At 44.8% G+C, this 19402-nt stretch overlaps 1 protein-coding gene across 1 annotated transcript in view; it reads right to left on the reverse strand.

The window, feature by feature from the left end:
• The window catches only part of LOC307220102 (sodium channel protein type 2 subunit alpha-like), a 48844-nt gene extending 35356 nt beyond the window's left edge, over positions 1–13488 (reverse strand). The window contains 10 exon segments of the mRNA XM_079983746.1: positions 743–949; positions 2244–2385; positions 3945–4017; positions 5856–6092; positions 6885–7066; positions 7068–7166; positions 8041–8169; positions 9684–9778; positions 10338–10448; positions 12733–13488. Of these exon segments, the coding sequence (XP_079839872.1) occupies positions 743–949; positions 2244–2385; positions 3945–4017; positions 5856–6092; positions 6885–7066; positions 7068–7166; positions 8041–8169; positions 9684–9778; positions 10338–10448; positions 12733–13005 (1548 nt within the window). The 5' untranslated portion in view covers positions 13006–13488.
• Positions 13489–19402: the final 5914 nt, after the last annotated feature.

A 19402-nucleotide genomic window follows, 5' to 3' on the forward strand; every position in this document is an offset into this window, starting at 1 on the left:
ATATTTGAGGTGTAGAAATATATTTTCTGTTGAAAAGCACATCTAATAAGGAATGTATCCAAATGACTAACTGTAAGTGTCTGACTATACGCAGTGCAGGAGCAGCTCACCCAGTGGGGCAGCCGAGCAGTAATAATTTCCTGGTAGTGGCATCGTTGCTGTTCACTGAGAGGGCAGAGATAGCAACAATTTGGGAGCACATCGGTGGAGCCAATCCAGTGCTCCCACCAGAGCACCCACACTGACTCTCTCACTTCTAGTAAGTAGCAGGGACAATTCTGTAGGGAGGCTATTACTGCAGGTGCGCCACAGTGAAATTGTCAAGTATTTACAGTGGCACAAGACACACTGTTGTTTCTGAGCTTACACCATTAACTTCCATTTTTCCAAATTGTACACTCTACTAGTAGAGAGTTTACTTAGCATTGCACTGGAATCCCACTGCAAAGTCCCACTGGAAATCTGCACTGGAATCCCACTGCACAGGAATCCCACACAAGTCCCACTGAAAATCAGCAGAGCTTTGTGCAACTGCTGTCTACCTGCTGTTAGGGTTATCCATTCATATATATTTTTGTAAAACATTTTTGTCTTCAGTTAAGTTGCATGCATGAACTCATTTGCACATGTTGCTTTTTGCCCAAGTACACGATGGAACTTCTGCAAGGAATCTCTGGGCAGTTACGCCTTCTATTCTCAAATTTGTGGGGAAATGCTGTACTAGCGCAAAAGTTTCCAGTACCTGGGCTTCTTCTTGTTGCCTTTTCAGTTGTTCCAGCATCTGCTGATATTCGGCCTCCTTCCTCTCTGCTTCTTCCATGGTGGCTTGGTTTTGCTCTTCGTAGGCCATGGCAACAACGGCCAGGATCAGGTTGATCAGGTAGAAAGAACCCAGGAAAATCACCAGGACAAAAAAGATCATGTACGTTTTGCCAGAAGCACGCAGAGTCTGGGGAAATCATAGACAATGTAGGTTACTGGATCAGTAAGACAACTGAAACTTACAAGTATGAGTGACTATGCCACACTCAGATTAGACTCAGTGGACTTAAGGTATGAAGGCAGCAATGCTAACCCCACTTATCTGGGAGTAAGCCCCACTGAATTCAACAGGGATGACTTCTGAGTAGGCATGGTTAGGATTGTGTTACTTAAGTTACCAAGCACCGCCCCCCCCCCCCGAAATCTGCTCTTAAAAGTTGTACAACCCTATGGAATATTGTGGAAGTGGGGAGGAGGAGAAATCAGGGGGAGAATGCCTCTCTTCCCCTTCCACAGACTGGAACCTACGCTAGATTGCAGTCCTTTCTGCAAACAAAAGTAGCTCTTCCATCTTTCTTGGACGGGCTACACCAGAACCAACCCAAGTGTTCAGAAACACTTATGTGGTGGGAGTATTTGTAATATATTTGCAATACAGCACAGCTGCTTTGAACAACATTTCAGAATTACATTTCATTTACAACTTCCATTGACAAGTCCAACCTTTGCTGTGCAGTCTGTGAGGTTCAGCCCTTTCTCTCGGTAAATAAAACTGGCTTTCAAATGCAGCAATTTGTCGTTGCTGTTTTTAGTTGAGTAAGCATTTCATAGAGGCAGGAACATAGAGAGACCGTGGCATAGCGTGGGGCGGGATGGGACGGGATGGGGGACACCAGGACAGTTGTCCCAAGCACAAAATTGTTAGGGCCGCAAAATTTCAACACCTAGTGCTGCCTCAATACAGCTGTGTGCTTCCATTCCTGGGCTCCGTTGAAAATGGCTTCTCCATGCGAACCAGGAAGTGACCTTTCCAGACAACAGAGCGACTCTTTTCTTATCTCTGCAGCTGCAAACTCCTGGGTGATGCAGATGCCTAAAGCAGCTGAATGTGCATGCATACTCTATTTCCCACCCTCCCTCCCACCCCCCATCCATGCAGCCCCGGGTGCTGGCAACCCACACTACGCCACTGTAGAGAGCAGCCATCTTTTGAGTCAGACCATTGTCCTTTTAAGCTCATTGTCCACACTGACTGGCAGAGCCTCTCCAATGTTTCAGGCAGGGTGTGGGTGTCCGTCTTTCTCAGCCCTACATGTAGATGTTGCGGATTGGACCAGGGACCTTCTGCATGCAAAACAGATGGTCTACCACTGTGCTATGGCCTTTCTCATAGGGATGGAAAGGTGTTTTTAAGCATGGGTAGTATTAGGCTTTCCCCTTACATATGGTATCAACAGAATTTGGTTTTGAGACCCTCTCACCAGCTGGTACAGGTTTTCCCAGTAGTCCTGAGTCATCAGCCGAAAGAGCGACAAGAAAGCCCAGCTGAAGGTATCAAAGCTTGTGTAGCCATAGTTGGGGTTTCGACCAGCTTTTACACATATATATCCTTCTGGGCACTGGCTGTGAAAGAAAGCAATGGAGGGAGAGGGGGGGAAAGATGACTTGTTTCTGTACCTAAATTGACATTCCACCTACTAACTAGGGATGGAGGAGAATTTCATAAAATCCACTGCTTTCAATTTTCCACCTTCTATTGTGTGTGCAGGGCGGTCCTAACCGTACCTGGTCAACTCCCCTAGCAACACCTCCCCATCTGGGATTGGCTACTGTCTGAGGTTAGGCGGGAACCTCCAGGTATCCAGCTTGGGGAGGCGAAACCAGGCTGAACTGCTGGGGATCGTGCAGGATCAGGTGGCTGCGCCCCCCCGCAAAAAGCACCCCCCATTTGAAGTTGGGAGCGGTCCTTGTAATACAGTTCTCAGTAAAAAGAAAAACAAAGCACCAAGATGCATTAAAGATGTGTATTTTAGCATAACATAATTTAGAAATGTGTACGTTGAGGTAAAATGTCTATTTAACCGCATATTTTGTGACAAGGTACATCTTTAAATATGGATTTGAGTATGGGTTTTCTTTTTTAAAAAGATATTAACAGATTAATGCAGTAGCAGGCTGGGAGAGACCTGTGAATGAACACATGTGAAATGGACAGAAGTAGATGAACTATCCATATCTGCTGCTACTACTATGTCAAATATATGCATATAGAACGGGCTGTGTTACTCCATTTTAAGTGTCTGAAAGAGCAAAAGTATAGTAAAAAACCCTAGCTCAAAACCACAACTGATGCTTGCCGAATAGAGATGCGCTGCGGTGTGTGATATTTCTAATCCTTTTGGATGGGTTGGGAACCTAAGAAGCTGGGAACACAGGAAGTTCTGATACATCTAGCTCAGAACTATCTACACTGAGTGGCAGTTTCAGGGTTTCAGACAGGTCCTGCCCCAGCCCCCTGGAGATGCCAGCGATTGAAGTGGAGACCTTCTACCTGCCAGGCAGATGCCCTGTCACCAAGCTGCAGCCCTTTTCCCACTGTCTAAATAGCAATGTTGCATCGCTTAGAACACACCACAGCACATTTCCATTGTTTGAACATCAGTTTGAGACTTTGCCTCTCTTTTTTGTCAATTCCACCTTTGGGGGCTCTTCCTCCTCTCCTTTTGCAAAAAAAAAAAAGGGGGGGAAGGGGGGGGACAAACCCTGGTTCAGTATGAACTAGGCTCCTGAGAGTATAAACAGTATAAAACAGCTTATCACAGGACTCATATACATTTCTACAAAGAAATTGTGGGAAATAAACATTTGTGCTAAATCGAGTCCTTGTTAAACCCAAACATTACCAATGGCTTGAGGCCCCCTCCCACAATGGGGGGAACCCATTCCTCCCTCCAGCTGCCATGCTCCATGCTATTTTAATGTATTCCCACCCAATCCCCAAAAGCAGCTGTTTGGGGTGTGGGAGAGAAGGGCTCTGGAGGGAAAGAGACAGTAGAGAAACCCAATTCCATTAACCTCATTCTGCTCACAGCTCTTAGGTTCTGAATTATGCCATTAGATTAGCCAGCTTCACTTGCATGATCAGCAATGGCTTCCCCTTACGCAATTTTACGCTTGCTTACCCAGCATCTGTGCCGTTACCACAAAGCAAGGGATCTGGTGATCCTTCCAAAGTGTAAAAATGTTTTGTTTGTTCTAAGGAGGAAGGAAAGGGGGGGGGGAGAGAAATGTGTTACCTTCTGCTTTCATTCAAACGATTGCTTTAAAATGATAATTGTAAAAGCTTGCACACCTTTTTTGGGTGTGGTGGCATTGTGGGATGGCAGAGGAGTCCAAGGCCCTGGCGAGGGGGTAGCATCCTCAGACCCCCATCTGGATAGGGAGTGTGGGCGTAAGCCCGTGCCACCTATCAGAGGCCGGATCCTAGCCTGCATCCCAGATTGGCAAATGGGGATGCAAGCTAGGACATGGGCTGGGCCATGGGGCAGAGCCCACGGAGCAGGAAGGCTTGCCTTGGGTCTGCCCCCATGGCCATTTAAGCAGCGCTCACCTGGGGGGGGGGTCCTAACAGCCCCAGGTGTCTGCCTGGTGTCAACAGGCAAGGAGTTTCAAAGTGTGGATGCTGCCACGCTAAGAAGATCGGTTTCTTACAAACGTGAAACAGTGCACTTACTATATGGCACCTATAACGGTGCCAGTTCTGCAGATCGAAGTGGCTGAATGGGCATAAATGGGGCAAAGCTTTCTTGCAAGTAAACTGGCCGCAACTCGTTAAGGGCTTTAAATACTAATTAGTTACAGCTCAAACTCGACCCAGTAGCGAATGAGCAACCGGTGCAGGTCTCTTCAGCAGAGGTGATATATACTCTGGCAGGGTCTCACTCCTGTCAGCAATCATGCTGCAGCACTCTTCACCAACTGTGGATTCCAGATCAAGCACAAGGGAAGCCCCATGTATATGTCCTCCACACTTGAGATGTCAGTATTCAGAGCTCTGCTACCCAGTAATCAAGAAAGGATTCCTAAGCTAGTAAAAGCAGTTTCTTAGCATTTGTTGCAATTTGAACCCAGGCAGTATACATCTTATTTTGAGCCCAAGCACCAAATGAACAAAGCAGTGCTGGCTCTAGGTCTTTTTTGTGGCTGGGGGTGAGGGTGAGGGATATGAGTGAGTTTTGGCAAGATCCATGCAGTGGTGTCACCCAGGGGGAAAGTGCCAGGCCAGGGGAGGCTGCTGACCCTTCTCTTCACTGTTGACACCGTTTGCCCGCTTAAGGTAAAGGTAAAGGTAAAGGTACCCCTGCCCATACGGGCCAGTCTTGACAGACTCTGGGGTTGTGCGCCCATCTCACTTAAGAGGCCAGGGGCCAGCGCTGTCCGGAGACACTTCCGGGTCACGTGGCCAGCGTGACATCGCTGCTCTGGCAAGCCGGAGCCGCACACGGAAACGCCGTTTACCTTCCCGCTGGTAAGCGGTCCCTATTTATCTACTTGCACCCAGAGGTGCTTTCGAACTGCTAGGTTGGCAGGCGCTGGGACCGAGCAGCGGGAGCGCACCCCGCCGCAGGGATTCGAACCACTGACCTTTCGATCGGCAAGTCCTAGGCACTGAGGCTTTAACCCACAGCGCCACCTGCGTCCAGCTTAAAGGTGCTGCAAATGCTTTGATGGTGTTTTACCAGTTTTAAGGTGGTACACCGCCTTGATATTTTATGAGATGGTGGTATAGAAATACTAGATACGATGGACAGATACAGAGAGCAGATTCACAGAAAAGAAAAGGAGTTTCAACAGCAGGGGTAGAAGGTTCCAGAAGGAAGCAATAGGCCACCTGTTAGGGCTTGAGTCCTCCTGGCAGGTGCCTAACAATGCTTCCCAGATTCACAGGCTGCACCTAGTTATCCTGTGTCTAAGTGAGGTTGGTTCTCTGTACTCTCAGCAGTTCATCCTGCTGAACTCTTAATTTCTGAATGATGCCTATTATGACTTGCCTGTCCGCCCTGGACCACAGAGCCCCTTTCAGTAAACCTCACCTGTGTCGCCAATGTATTTATCCCAGTCGATTATTCCTGCATTGTAGTATCGTGCAAAGTACGGTTCTTCAGCAGAATCGTTACTTAGGGGCCAAAGCAAACATTTTTGCCTCAGGTGGCCCATGAACAGTTGCAACCCTATTAGTGCAAATACACTCAGGCAGAACACAGTCAGGATCATGACATCCGAGAGTTTCTTCACTGACTGAATTAGGGCCCCCACAATGGTCTTCAGACCTAAAAGGAGAGAAGAATGTGGAATCACAATAGCCAACTCATTGTTTTAGGTGTTGAGTAGTTGAATATGGTTGTATGGCTGCTGAAATTTAAAAATGTCATGCAGGCAGCTCCTAGATGAAAGAAGCTATCATTTTTGTCATGAGGTAAAAAGAGAAAGACCCTTTACCTCATGAAAAATGGTTCATAATGTAAAATTGCAAATGGAAATGAAAAGCACAGTCTATACTAGCCATTTAAAAGCTGGTGACATGGTTATTCATGCTTTGTATCAATCTCATGTAAAGAAAAAAGGTACTGATTGTACATTTTTTCGCTCATGAAGCACACATCCTTTCAACCCATAAGACAGTTGGCTGAGGAAAGGTATTTTTTAAAGCAATACTTCATGCAATGCTCATGCTATTCTTTATCACCATATTGGCTTAATTTCTACTAGTGATTCAGCTTTCCAAATGCTGAAATTTTCCATCCCAAATTATTTCAATAAACGGTAAGGTTTATCTTAATATGAAAACAGCAACTACTTTTCATATTGGTGTGGGAGAGAAAATTTAGTATTTTAATATGCAAAATACAAACTCTGTATACTGTCTCATGCAAGAATATGTTAAACTCAAAGGCTGACTTGCTTTTTTTTAATGCGAATTATTTTTTTCCGGTAGCATCTAAAAATCTACATTCCTTAAAACAACAACAATACATGGTTAGCAGCAAAGCTTGTGCAAAGTCGCGTGACTTGCAGCTGTGGCAAATCTACAAGTCAGCCTCTGTGTTTAACCTAGCTCTCACCTGGAATGACTGATATTGTTTTCAATGCCCGAAGAACCCTGAATGTTCTCAACGCTGAGACATTGCCCAGGTCCACAAACTCTGTCACATATCTGCAATAGGGGAGTTCACACACAAACACAATGACAGGATAAAAAGGAACAGTTGGGAGGCACGAGGGACCTAGCACTTTACACCACTCACTTCTTACCTGGGATTACAGAAATAGTTTTCAAAGCTCTCAACACTCTGAAAGCTCGAAGAGCTGAAACTTTGCCTAGGTCTACAAATTCTGTTATATACCTGTAGAATCAAATCACAGTTATTCAGCATCAAGGCAGATTTTATGCCACTTACCTAAAGATTTATTTAATCTACTTTTTTTTTAGAATTAAACAAGTTGTTTCCCCCCCCCCCTGTGTTTGCCTTCAATGCAATCCTGGGCACATTTACCTGAGATTAAGACCCACTGTATTCAATGGGGCTTAATCCTAGGTAAGCATGCATAGGCTAGAAACCATTGCATTTCTTCTTTTTATATTTTCCTACCTTACCCACAAGGCCCTAAAACTAGGGTGGGAAATTCAGCACCAAGTATCATGTTGGGAATACACCACAGTCTTGCTATTTGCCACAATATGCATCACTTTTAAAAGCTTATCTCTGAAACCAGAAAGGCTTGCCATATACTTTTAAAAAATAATAATAATAATGAAAGCATTTAAAGGATTATCCTAGGAGCAACATTAAAGCATGCCTACTACTATCAACTGTTGGATTGTTTCGACAAGAGGAACTATGCCAATTTTAAACATAAATTACTCAAATCTAAAGACAAGATTTGTAATTTGTTTCCCCAAAATGTATCATTTTTTGCACTATTTCATAACAATTCAAATACTGATACAGTCAAACCTTGGTTGTCGAACGTAATCCATTCTGGAAGCCCGTTCAGCTTCCGAAATGTTCAACAACCAAGGCGCAGCTTCTGATTGGCTGCAGGAGCTTCCTGCACTCAAGCGGAAACTGCGTCGGATATTTGGCTTCTGAAAAATGTTCGAAAACTGGAACACTTACTTCTGGGTTTTCGGCATTCGGGAACTGAAACGTTCCAAAATGGAATTCATTTCTGTAAAGTCTACTCAGATGACACACTAGGAAAATGCTGGATACTTACGCAAATGAAATGACAAGGAAATCCAGCCAGTTCCAGGGGTCTCGGAGGAAAGTAAAACTACCTATACAGAAACCTCTTGCAAAAATTTTAACGAGGGATTCAAATGTATAAATTCCAGTGAACGTGTATCTACAGGGGAGAGTGAAAAAATCCAAGCAAACTTTTCAATTTATAGGCTAGATCACGAATTATAAATACTTGTTCATTTATTTTTTAAGAATTATCTTTCTTTTTTTTGCACAATTATTAGAGAGAAGCTCATAGCAGCCCATTACATGAATCTGATGTTCTTCATTGGCCATTTCTGCTTTTCTTTCTCACACACCCATCTTCTTTCTATATTTGTGTTGTCATTAAAATGAAGATATTACTCATAAAATATATCAGGTTTTTTTTAATGGGAACACTGAAACTTTCATTACTGCAGAAGTGCAGACAGTCCCAGTCTTGCGGGGGGGGGGGGGGAGCAGGATATAATGAGGAGGAGGAAGAGGAGGATGCAGTTCTTAAGGAGTCATTAAGTCCTCATTAAGCATTGGTGGCCAGAGAGGCAGAGGTCAGAAATTAAGGTACAATGCTGGGGAAGTTTATAAATGTGATCAGAGGTTCAGGAGTTCAGATTCAATGCGCCCAAGTATTCAATAAAGGGAAAATTATTACTTCCCTTTAGCTGAGTGCAGGGGAAAGAGCCTGATACATAACGAGGAAGTCTGAAAGAAGGACAAATGGTGATACAAGAGACCGAAATCCATCATGCTTCAATATATTGGCAGCAAATTCTGCAAGAGCATTTTTGCTCTACCAACATCCCCTCATCTCTACTGTTCTCCATGGGGTTCTATAGGACTTGGTTCTCAATACACTAATAGAATCAAAGGACTGTGGAGGTGGAAAGGACCCTGAGAGAAATCTAGTCCCACCCACTGCTATGCAGGAATATCAACTAAAGCATCCATCCATCTCCTTTCCTCTTCACTCTTTTCCCGTGACCTCATTAATTCTCACAGACTCTGTTTCAGCTGCTGTGCTGATGAGTCTTACATCTACTTTTCAATCTAACGGACTCCATAATTAATTTCAGGAATGTACAGTGGTACCTCATGTTAAGAACTTAATTCGTTCTGGAGGTCTGTTCTTAACCTGAAACTGTTCTTAACTAGAGGCATGCTATCGCTAATGGGGCCTCCTGCTGCTGCCGTGCCACTGGCGCACAATTTCTGTTCTCATCCTGGGGCAAAGTTCTTAACCTGAGGTACTACTTCCAGGTTAGCGGAGTCTGTAACCCGAAGTGTTTGTAACCCGAGGTACCACTGTATACCTTTTAAAACAATGCCATGGGTTGAACCTAATTCAGTCATGGCGCAAGTGGAATGACTTCCCCTTGTGTAACAGAACATTATTTCCTCTCTCGTGTGTTCCCCAGAACCCTAAAAATCTGCTATTGGTCCCGTCCCCCCAGGTCTCTGAAGGGGATACTGGGTGGTGGTGGGGAAGCACACCTGTGATGAATGGGAGGGAAAGTTCTGCTGCATGGGCGGAAGTCATTTGGCTCAATAAGTTCCTTCACCAGATTCAACCCAATTGCGCTATGCAGAGCATATTTAACCAAATGTCACTGGGAAGAAAACAAAGAATGCACTTACTCTACAGCCTTTGACCACTCAGGAGGATCTTTCAAGGTCATAAACACGCAGTTTGTCAGAATAGTGAACATGATGAAGATGCCGAATAATGTTGGCTTAAGTCAAGGAACACATGAGAAATGCTAGATAAGTTAGATCACCCAAATGCATATAATTTCTTATGAAACAGGCTTCTAAGTGAATATGAATTCATAAATTCCATCCAAGCAATATCTATAAATCCAAGATGAAAACATTTAACATCATAATATAGCATGAATTATGTGCTGCTAATTTATTTAGGGTGTTGTATTGTAATTGTGGCACCCCACTTGTGCAATGAACTTCCCATTCCTCTCCTATCACCTATAGGGCACACTATAGGGGATTGGGGCACACTCCAGAGCAGATTGGGAGGCTGCAAAGGGAGAGCAGAGGAAGGATAAGTCCCATTGTGTCTGCTAGCATGATGTTGGATCTTGACCACAGAATTCTACTTCTACTGAAGTTCAACCAAGTGATTTCATCAAAACAATTTGTGTTCACTTCAATGATGAAATTAAGAAAAAATAAAACCACATCCAACTATTTAAATAGCCTCATGCTACTACTGAGTTTCTCAAAGAAGTGCTTTAAACAAGTATTATGTAGAAGAAAAAAAGGATATGAATGAACCAAAATCTTTATAGAAATTCTTCTAAGTATACTGAAAGGACTTAACATGTACAAGGCAGGTGTGGCGTTGAATCTGTAAATGGCCTTCCCTTTATTCAATACTATAAATGTCTGAAAAGAGGAAAAAGATACACATGTAAAAGCAGGATTTTAATAACGTTCAAGGAGATCTTAAAATGAAAAAAAGAGACAATTTCATTTGCTGTGGTTTACTCTCAGGCCCAGTTCCAACATTTACAGGTAACCATGGTTTCTAATTATGAGTCAGTACCAAAGTGAACAGTGGGCTTGTCCACTATCCCCTCCCCTCCTATTTTATGAATGAAGGGATTTTGTGTGTGTGTCATGTCTCCTCATCTTGGGGGGTGGGCAGGCCAGTCTTGATCCACCAGAGCTTCCAGTTTGGCTCACAGGGCTACTTTGTGAAACCATGGCTATCTGTCAAACAGGTGATGTCACCCTGATCGGCAGGATATGTCAGTCGATGGGTGGGGCTTGATGGGCAACGTCAATCCCTGAAGGATTGAACTCCCCCAACCCTTCACCCCAGTACTTCTACTCATGTTTTCACACAGCCTCAACTTTCCTGTCATGTCGCTGCTACCAGGAGGCCATTGCTGCAGCTCTGCCCTATCACGCGAGCTGTTCCTGCCTCTGATATGTAAAGGAGGAGAGAAAGCGGCAGCAGAAATCAGATTAATTTTTTTAGCAGGAAATCCATGTTTTCGTATTACAACTAAGCGGGGCCTCACCGTGTGAAGATTTAAGTTCCCAGTTCCTGGAATGTTGTGCACTGGTTATCACAGAAATGCCAAAAGGACATGAATGCTGTCCCAAAACTTATAGGCCTGCCAAATTAAATGAAACACCAACGTATCCCATACAGCAAATGATGCATGAATATTCAGTTAGTTCTGGGGTGGGGTTTAGTCACTGAAGCAACAGCAGAAGAGTTGTCTGGCATTTAATATCTTATCTGGACAGGGATAGGCTAACTACTGTCTATGCTCTAGTAACCTCAAGGTTAGATTACTGCAATCCGTTATATCTAGGGCTGCCTCTGAAACTTCAGCTAGTGTAGAACTCAGTGGCCAGGTTGCTCACCAGGGCAAGACAGTTTGAGTATATTACACAGATCCTGGTCTGACTGCACTGGCTACCAATTAGTCTCCGGGCTAATTCAAAGTGCTGGTTTTGACCTATAAAGCCTTAAACGGCTCAGGACCACAATACCTCAAGGACCGCCTCTCTCCACATGAACCTACCCAGACCCTGAGATCATCTTCTGAGGCCCTTCTTCATGTGCCTCCTCCACGAAAGGTCCAGAGGATGGCAACAAGAGGATGGCAACAAGAGGATGGCAACAAGAGGGAGGTTCGCCTGGCACCTTCATTATACACCTTTAGGTGCCAGGCAAAAACTTTCCTCTTTAACTAGGCCTTTGGCTGATTGACATCCAACACCCTTTTAAAATGTGTTGGAGAAGAGAGGTTTATTGGGTTGCTTTTGCTTTTATTATGTATTTTGTACTTTTATATTGTGATTTTATGTTGCAACTGCCCTGAGACTTGTGGTCAGTGCTTTTTTTCTAAAAAATATATTTAGGGGTACTCTCATTTTCCTACTCATATTGAAATACTGCCCCTCAATGAGGCCAAATATAGATTCACAAAATGTTTAGGGGTATGCATCCCTCTGTGTACCCCCAGAAAAAAGCACTGCTTGTGGGTATAGGATAATAATAATAATAATAAATTATATTTATGGTATACCCTGCCCTCCCTGGCCAGAGCTGGGCTCAGGGTGGCTAACACCAGTAAAATTACAATAGAAACATAATGGGGGGCGCAATTTAAAATACAGGATGAAATGCAATTTAAAATGCAGCCTCATTTTAAAAGTAGCCCATAGATCAAAACCATAAGGGGAGGGAAACATAAGGGTTAGACTGAGTCCAAACCAAAGGCCAGGTGGAACAGCTCTGTCTTGCAGGCCCTGCGGAAAGATGTCAAGTCCCACAGGGCCCTAGTCTCTTGTGACAGAGCGTTCCACCAAGTCAGGGCCGGTACTGAAAAGGCCCCGGCCCTAGTTGAAACCAATCTAACCACCTTGCGACTTGGGACCTCCATGGTGTTGTCATCTGTGGACCTTAAGGTCCTCCGCGGGGCATACCAGGAGAGGTGGCCCTATAGGTACGTGGGTCCTAGGCCCCTAGTATACAAATTTTAACAACAACAGACATTTGGCGATAATGCACTATGATCAAATATACCTTTGCTTGCCTCATTCAGGGTTTTTTACATTGCTTAGACATGAGAGTTATTCAGTGCATACATTGTATAGCCCCGGGACCTGAGAAACCATGCTGAAGGCTTTGGTCTTCATGAACACTTACTTTTTTATCTGCATAATAAGGATCCAGGTCTTCCAAGGGCTCTGACACCATTCCTGGGGGTACATCCCCATAAATAAAAGGCAAAGTCTTCCCTGCCTCCAAGTCATTGTTTGGCTTTGGCTTGTTTTCCTCACTGTCCTCATCCTTTTGCTCCTGATCAGTTTTCTGTTTTGCTTCTTCGTCAGCAATCCTTTGCTCAATTGCCGCAAGGGACTCCCGCGTGAATCGGAAGAAGCAGTCGGGTCCTGGCGGTGCGAGGTGTGCCTGTGCCATCTTTTCATTCTGCAAATGTTAATTACCTTTTAATTCGTAGGAAAGAATAACCTACAAGACAGAGACACACAAAAATAAAGTTAAAGGGAGGGGGGAGGCAGCAGCAATGCGAAAACAAACCCTAAATCACAAAAACTGAGCTACTTGCAACAACGCCATGGAGATCCCACCCCCGCCAAATGAGACGAGACTTTTAAAGGCCATTGAGAGTCAATGAGGCATGGATGCTCAACTTCTAATTAACTCTTTCAGAAATCCCAAGCTAACATTTTCTTTTACTGAAATGATCCTTGGCAGGTACTTGCAGGATTGAGCTCAAGCAAGGACTTAAAACATTTGAACTATATGGGCTAGTGCCGTTTCTATCAGTGGGTTAGGAGAGCTGAAAATAATGCCAATATATTTCACATCTGGCAAGCCATGAAACCCTTTGGTTTCAGATAATACAAGGGCTAAAAAGCCAAACTAAGCCTCCAGAATAGAGTATACACTTTCTGAGTTAATGTAATACATTTGTTGTTGTTGTTTAGTCGTTTAGTCGTGTCCGACTCTTCGTGACCCCATGGACCAGAGAACGCCAGGCACTCCTGTCCTCCACTGCCCCCTGCAGCTTGGTCAGACTCATGCTGGTAACCTCGAAAACACTATCCAACCATCTCGTCCTCTGTCGCCCCCTTCTCCTTGTGCCCTCCATCTTTCCCAACATCAGGGTCTTCTCCAGGGAGTCTTCTCTTCTCATGAGGTGGCCAAAGTACTGGAGCCTCAGCTTCACAATCTGTCCTTCCAGTGAGCACTCAGGGCTGATTTCCTTCAGAATGGAGAGGTTTGATCTTCTTGCAGTCCATGGGACTCTCAAGAGTCTCCTCCAGCACCATAATTCAAAAGCATCAATTCTTCGGCGATCAGCCTTCTTTATGGTCCAGCTCTCACTTCCATACATCACTACTGGGAAAACCATAGCTTTAACTATACGGACCTTTGTTGGCAAGGTGATGTCTCTACTTCTCAAGATGCTGTCTAGGCCTGTCATTGCCCTTCTCCCAAGAAGCAGGCGTCTTTTAATTTCGTGGCTGCTGTCACCATCTGCAGTGATCATGGAGCCCAAGAAAGTAAAATCTCTCACTGCCTCCATTTCTTCCCCTTCTATTTGCCAGGAGGTGATGGGACCAGTAGCCATGATCTTCGTTTTTTTGATGTTGAGCTTCAGACCATATTTTGCACTCTCCTCTTTCACCCTCAATAAAAGGTTCTTTAATTCCTCCTCACTTTCTGCCATCAAGGCATCCCCTTCATGGATCACTGCCTTGCCGTGGCGAAGGGGCTTGAAGAACTCAGAGAAGCTATGAACTATGCCGAGCAGGGCACCCAAGATGAACAGGTCATAGTGGAGAGTTTTGACCGAACGTGATCCACCTGGAGGAGGAACCGGCAAGCCACTCCAGTATCCCTGCCAAGAAAACTCCATGGACAAAGACATGTAATACATTACATCTGGTAAATGAGCCATCATAGCCACTAGAGGGCTGTGAAAATTTGTGTTCCAGGGTTTTTTAGACTCATCTACCCCGGTCTACATTGGGACGCAGGTGGCGCTGTGGGTTAAAGCCTCAGCGCCTAGGACTTGCCGATCGAAAGGTCGGCGGTTCGAATCCCTGCGGCGGGGTGCACTCCCGCTGCTCGGTCCCAGCGCCTGCCAACCTAGCAGTTCGAAAGCACCTCCGGGTGCAAGTAGATAAATAGGGACTGCTTACCAGCGGGAAGGTAAACGGCGTTTCCGTGTGCGGCTCTGGCTCTGGCTCTGGCTCTGGCCAGAGCAGCGATGTCACGCTGGCCACGTGACCCGGAAGTGTCTCCGGACAGCGCTGGCCCCCGGCCTCTTGAGTGAGATGGGCGCACAACCCCAGAGTCTGTCAAGACTGGCCCGTACGGGCAGGGGTACCTTTACCTTTTACCCCGGTCTATGCAGGTGGCACTGTGGTCTAAACCACAGAGCCTAGGGCTTGTCAATCAGAAGGTCGCAGTTCAAATCCCCGTGACGGGGTGAGCTCCTGTTGCTCTGTCCCAGCTCCTGCCAACCTAGCAGTTCGAAAACACATCAAAGTACAAGTAGATAAATAGGTACCACTCCGGTGGGAAGGTAAACAGCGTTTCCGTGCGCTGCTCTGGTTCTCCAGAAGTGGCTTAGTCATGCTGGCCACATGACCCGGAAGCTGTACGCCGGCTCCCTCAGCCAATAAAGCGAGATGAGCGCCACAACCCCAGAGTCATGACTGGACCTAACAGTCAGGGGTCTCTTTACCTTTCCCCAGGTATTATCTGAAACCAAAGGGGTGCATTGCTTGCCCAATGTGATTTTCCCCTCCAGCTTTTTTTTATCCGTCTACATATATTATGGAGAACCAGTGCACGGTCCTCCCTCATATTTGCATGCAGAACCAAAAACAACTGGATTTGCTTTTTGTTCATCCATAAGACGTATAGTAAAAAAAAAAAAAGCCCCATTGATTTTTACAGATCAGTTATGCATAAAACATGTGTCTTTTCACTTTCTTTTGAGCAGGAAGATTCCTCTCCCTCCACCGTCAGGAGCCATTCATCAGGCAGCAGAGGGGGGCGAGAAGGGAAGCAGGGACACTGTTCTGGCTCTGCTGACAGACCAGCTCAGCTTGACTTCTCTTATCTCGCCGATGACACCAAGGTCGCAGGTTCGATCCCCATACGGGACAGCTATACATTCCTGCATTGCAGGGGTTGAACCAGATGATCCTCAGGGTCCCTTTCAACTCTACAATTCTATGATTCTAAGATTCTATGAAAAGCTACTGTGCAGGGTCTTCAATCAATCAATCAATCAATCAATCACACAAGCTCTTTTGGGAGCCTTTTTGGCTAAAGCGTGGGATTTTAAAAAACACACAAATAAGTAATAAATTAAAATGTGTTAATGGCCAACAGTGTAGCCATGAGAACTGGATTCTACATCTGAACAGGAACCTTCTGTACAATTAACTATATCCTCCCTCTTGAGTACAGAAGACTGGCTTCTCCACATATGCTCCAAGGACCAGGTTGACCAAGCTCCCCTTCTGCTTGTTCCGCTCAGCTGTGAGAATTCCAAATAAGGCCCCATCCACACTAAACATTTAAAGCCATATCATGTCACTTTAAACTGTCATGGCTTCCCCCAAATAATCCTGGAAAGGGTAGTTTAAGGCAGCTGCAGGTCGATACTGGCAAGCAAGGTAGTTTGCCCATCAGTTGAGCGAGGATTTAAGAAAAGCTCCAGGCTTGGTGGGTGAGGTCTTCATAGTGAGACACAGGTTAGAGTAGCCCTTCCCCAACCTGATACCCCCCAGAGGTTTTGGACTACAACTCCCATCAGCACTTTGAAGGATGGCCACTCGACAAAGGGATCATGGGATTTGCAGTCCATGCCATGTGTAGTAGGATACCAGGCCAGGGAAAGCTGGGTTAGAAAAGAATCTCAAAAGAGGAGATAGACAGGGACCGGAAGGTGTTTAAAGGGTACTTGCAAAACCATATTGAAAAATCAGAACTCCTATTAGAATAAACAAGTTCTGTTTTAAATACTGAAATAAATAAGATAGATAACAATGTGTAATAGAAAAAGGAGCATGAAATTAGGTTAAAGGTGTGTGAAAGAAAATAATAGAAGTGGAAAGAAATTGCAATTGAGTAGATTGGAAGTCTAACACAAAGGTGGGGTGAGGGGTGGTGGATGGTGATGAGAAAAGGAATTATCTGTGGGATTGAGTGTAGGTATGTTTGAACATTTTTAAGGATTGTATGAAATGTATGTTTGCATGCTTGTATATTCGCAATATGTGTGTATTAATGCTGAATTATTTTAATAATAAAAACTTTTTTAAAAAAAGAAAACAAATCCTTTTCAAAGACATTTCTTAAGCTGAGTTTGATTTCTAAACAACGCAGGGAAGTGACCACAGGGAGAAAAAGCAATCAGCTTTTCAAAACAGGGGCGGCAGCATATATCAGGATTTGTTGTACGAAGCAAGACGTGGGAATCCAGTCTGTGAGCAGAAGCAATTTTGTTGGGTCATGGAGCAGCAGTGCGCAACGGGGGTGCTGAGTAGGCTGAACCTGCACACCTGAAACTGCCATCAGTCTGAAAAGTGATTTGCTGGGCGGCACTGGGGAAGGGGGAACTCTTGTTTAATGTTAGTAGGCGAAGGCAGACAAAGGCCCCCTTGGGGGGAAAGCGCCAGCTTCACAATTCTTTCAATCCAGACCATATATTTCAAAGTCATCTCTTTAAAAACTTTGCGACATTTGAATTCTATTTTTAAAATAGCCACGAGACAGGCCCAGTAGATTTATATTCTATAATTGAAAGAGGCAAAGATATAAAATTGAACCAGCAATTCAGTTGGGGGCTTGGGGTGAGCTATTTCAGTAAGTAGAGCAAAAGCAGGACTTAGGTTCATTTCGTAAATAAGATGATACACACACACTGCACAACACACTTAATGGTGGGTGGGTGGGGGTTTTAAAAAGGCTAATAAATACTATTATATATTGCACATTTTGCTTTTGTGTTGATGTTCATTTGTCTTAAGCAGACCCTCTGCAGCAAGTGAGATGAAAATTGAGCATATGAAAAATAGCTGTTTTGCTTCTGACAGCCCCCTCCTGTCACTTTGCTTGTTAGGAAATAACCATGTTTACGATATCTCCCAATGAGCGGAAGGACTATACAGTACTGTCAAAAAGGCATTCTTTTCTCTGAATATATTCCCTGATACTGGACTTAAAATGGGACGCAGGTGGCGCTGTGGGCTAAAGCCTCAGCGCCTAGGGCTTGCCGATCGAAAGGTCGGCGGTTCGAATCCCTGCGGCGGGGTGCGCTCCCGCTGCTCGGTCCCAGCGCCTGCCAACCTAGCAGTTCGAAAGCACCTCCGGGTGCAAGTAGATAAATAGGGACCGCTTACCAGCAGGAAGGTAAACGGCGTTTCCGTGTGCGGCTCTGGCTCGCCAGAGCAGCGATGTCACGCTGGCCACGTGACCCGGAAGTGTCTCCGGACAGCGCTGGCCCCTGGCCTCTTAAGTGAGATGGGCGCACAACCCCAGAGTCTGTCAAGACTGGCCCGTACGGGCAGGGGTACCTTTACCTTTACCTTTACTGGACTTAAAATGAAAGGCATGCATTTTAAAACTATATTAAACCATCTATAAAATTAACTGTTCGCTATTTTGTTAATGTGCATGTGTCCACAAAATACTCCATAGCTTTATATCTGAAATAAAAAAATGCGTTTGGCATTAAGACAGAGAGGAAAAAAGACAAGCAAGCAAAGTGGAAGTAAATCAGTGGGAGCTATAACATTCTGGTGCACTTTCAAATTAGGGCTGGCATATGTCTGGATTTCAAAGGTGGAACTGACAAGGGGGGGGGTAGTTCCCAAAATGCAGTGCTTTGTCCTGGGTCTTAGAGGCAAGTCAACTGAAAAATTGTGTTTTGTCTAAAACTCTAAAAACAAAAAAATAAAAATAAAAAGCTATACAGTGGTACTTCGGGTTAAGAACTTAATTCATTCTGGAGGTCTGTTCTTAAACTGAAACTGTTCTTAACCTGAGGTACTATTTCTGAGTTAGTGGAGTCTGTAACCTGAAGTGTCTGTAACCCAAGATGCCACTGTACTTTCGGTGTGTCCTGGTTTTTACTTTTTGGAATATGGCAACCCTACGCAGCTGTCACTTTAACAAACACTCTAAATGCTACTAATGAACTTAGGCTACTCCTGGTGCAGACAGAGAAACTAAATGTGGTGCCCTCCATGGCAAATGGTCAGGAATGAAGGGCCTTATAACCCAACAACATCCAAAGGGCACCATATTGGCTGCAACTGATCTGCACTTTGCCTACCCACAAACCATCTCCCATTATCTCCCTGAGCACTTCTTCTGGAAGGCATCTGGTCTTCCTTACTACAGTGGTACCTCGGGTTACATACGCTTCAGGTTACATACGCTTCAGGTTACAGACTCTGCTAACCCAGAATTAGTGCTTCAGGTTAAAAACTTTGCTTCAGGATGAGAACAGAAATTGTGCTCCGGCGGTACGGCAGCAGCAGGAGGCCCCATTAGCTAAAGTGGTGCTTCAGGTTAAGAACAATTTCAGGTTAAGAACGGACCTCCGGAACGAATTAAGTACTTAACCCGAGGTACCACTGTAATTACAATTTGGGACCAAATCAGATGAGAAGCAACTAGCAGTTGTTTGAATAGCCTTTCAAAAGTTAGTGGAAGGTGGGGGGTGGAGGGAGGGATCAGGACCCCAGTATAGAATAAAGGGGGACTTTATGCTTTGCTTCCTATTGAAGCCCCAATTCAGATTAAGGCCTCATGTGATTGGAAT

This window comes from Podarcis cretensis, assembly GCF_951804945.1.
Source record: "Podarcis cretensis genome assembly, chromosome: 1".
NCBI lineage: Eukaryota > Metazoa > Chordata > Lepidosauria > Squamata > Lacertidae > Podarcis > Podarcis cretensis.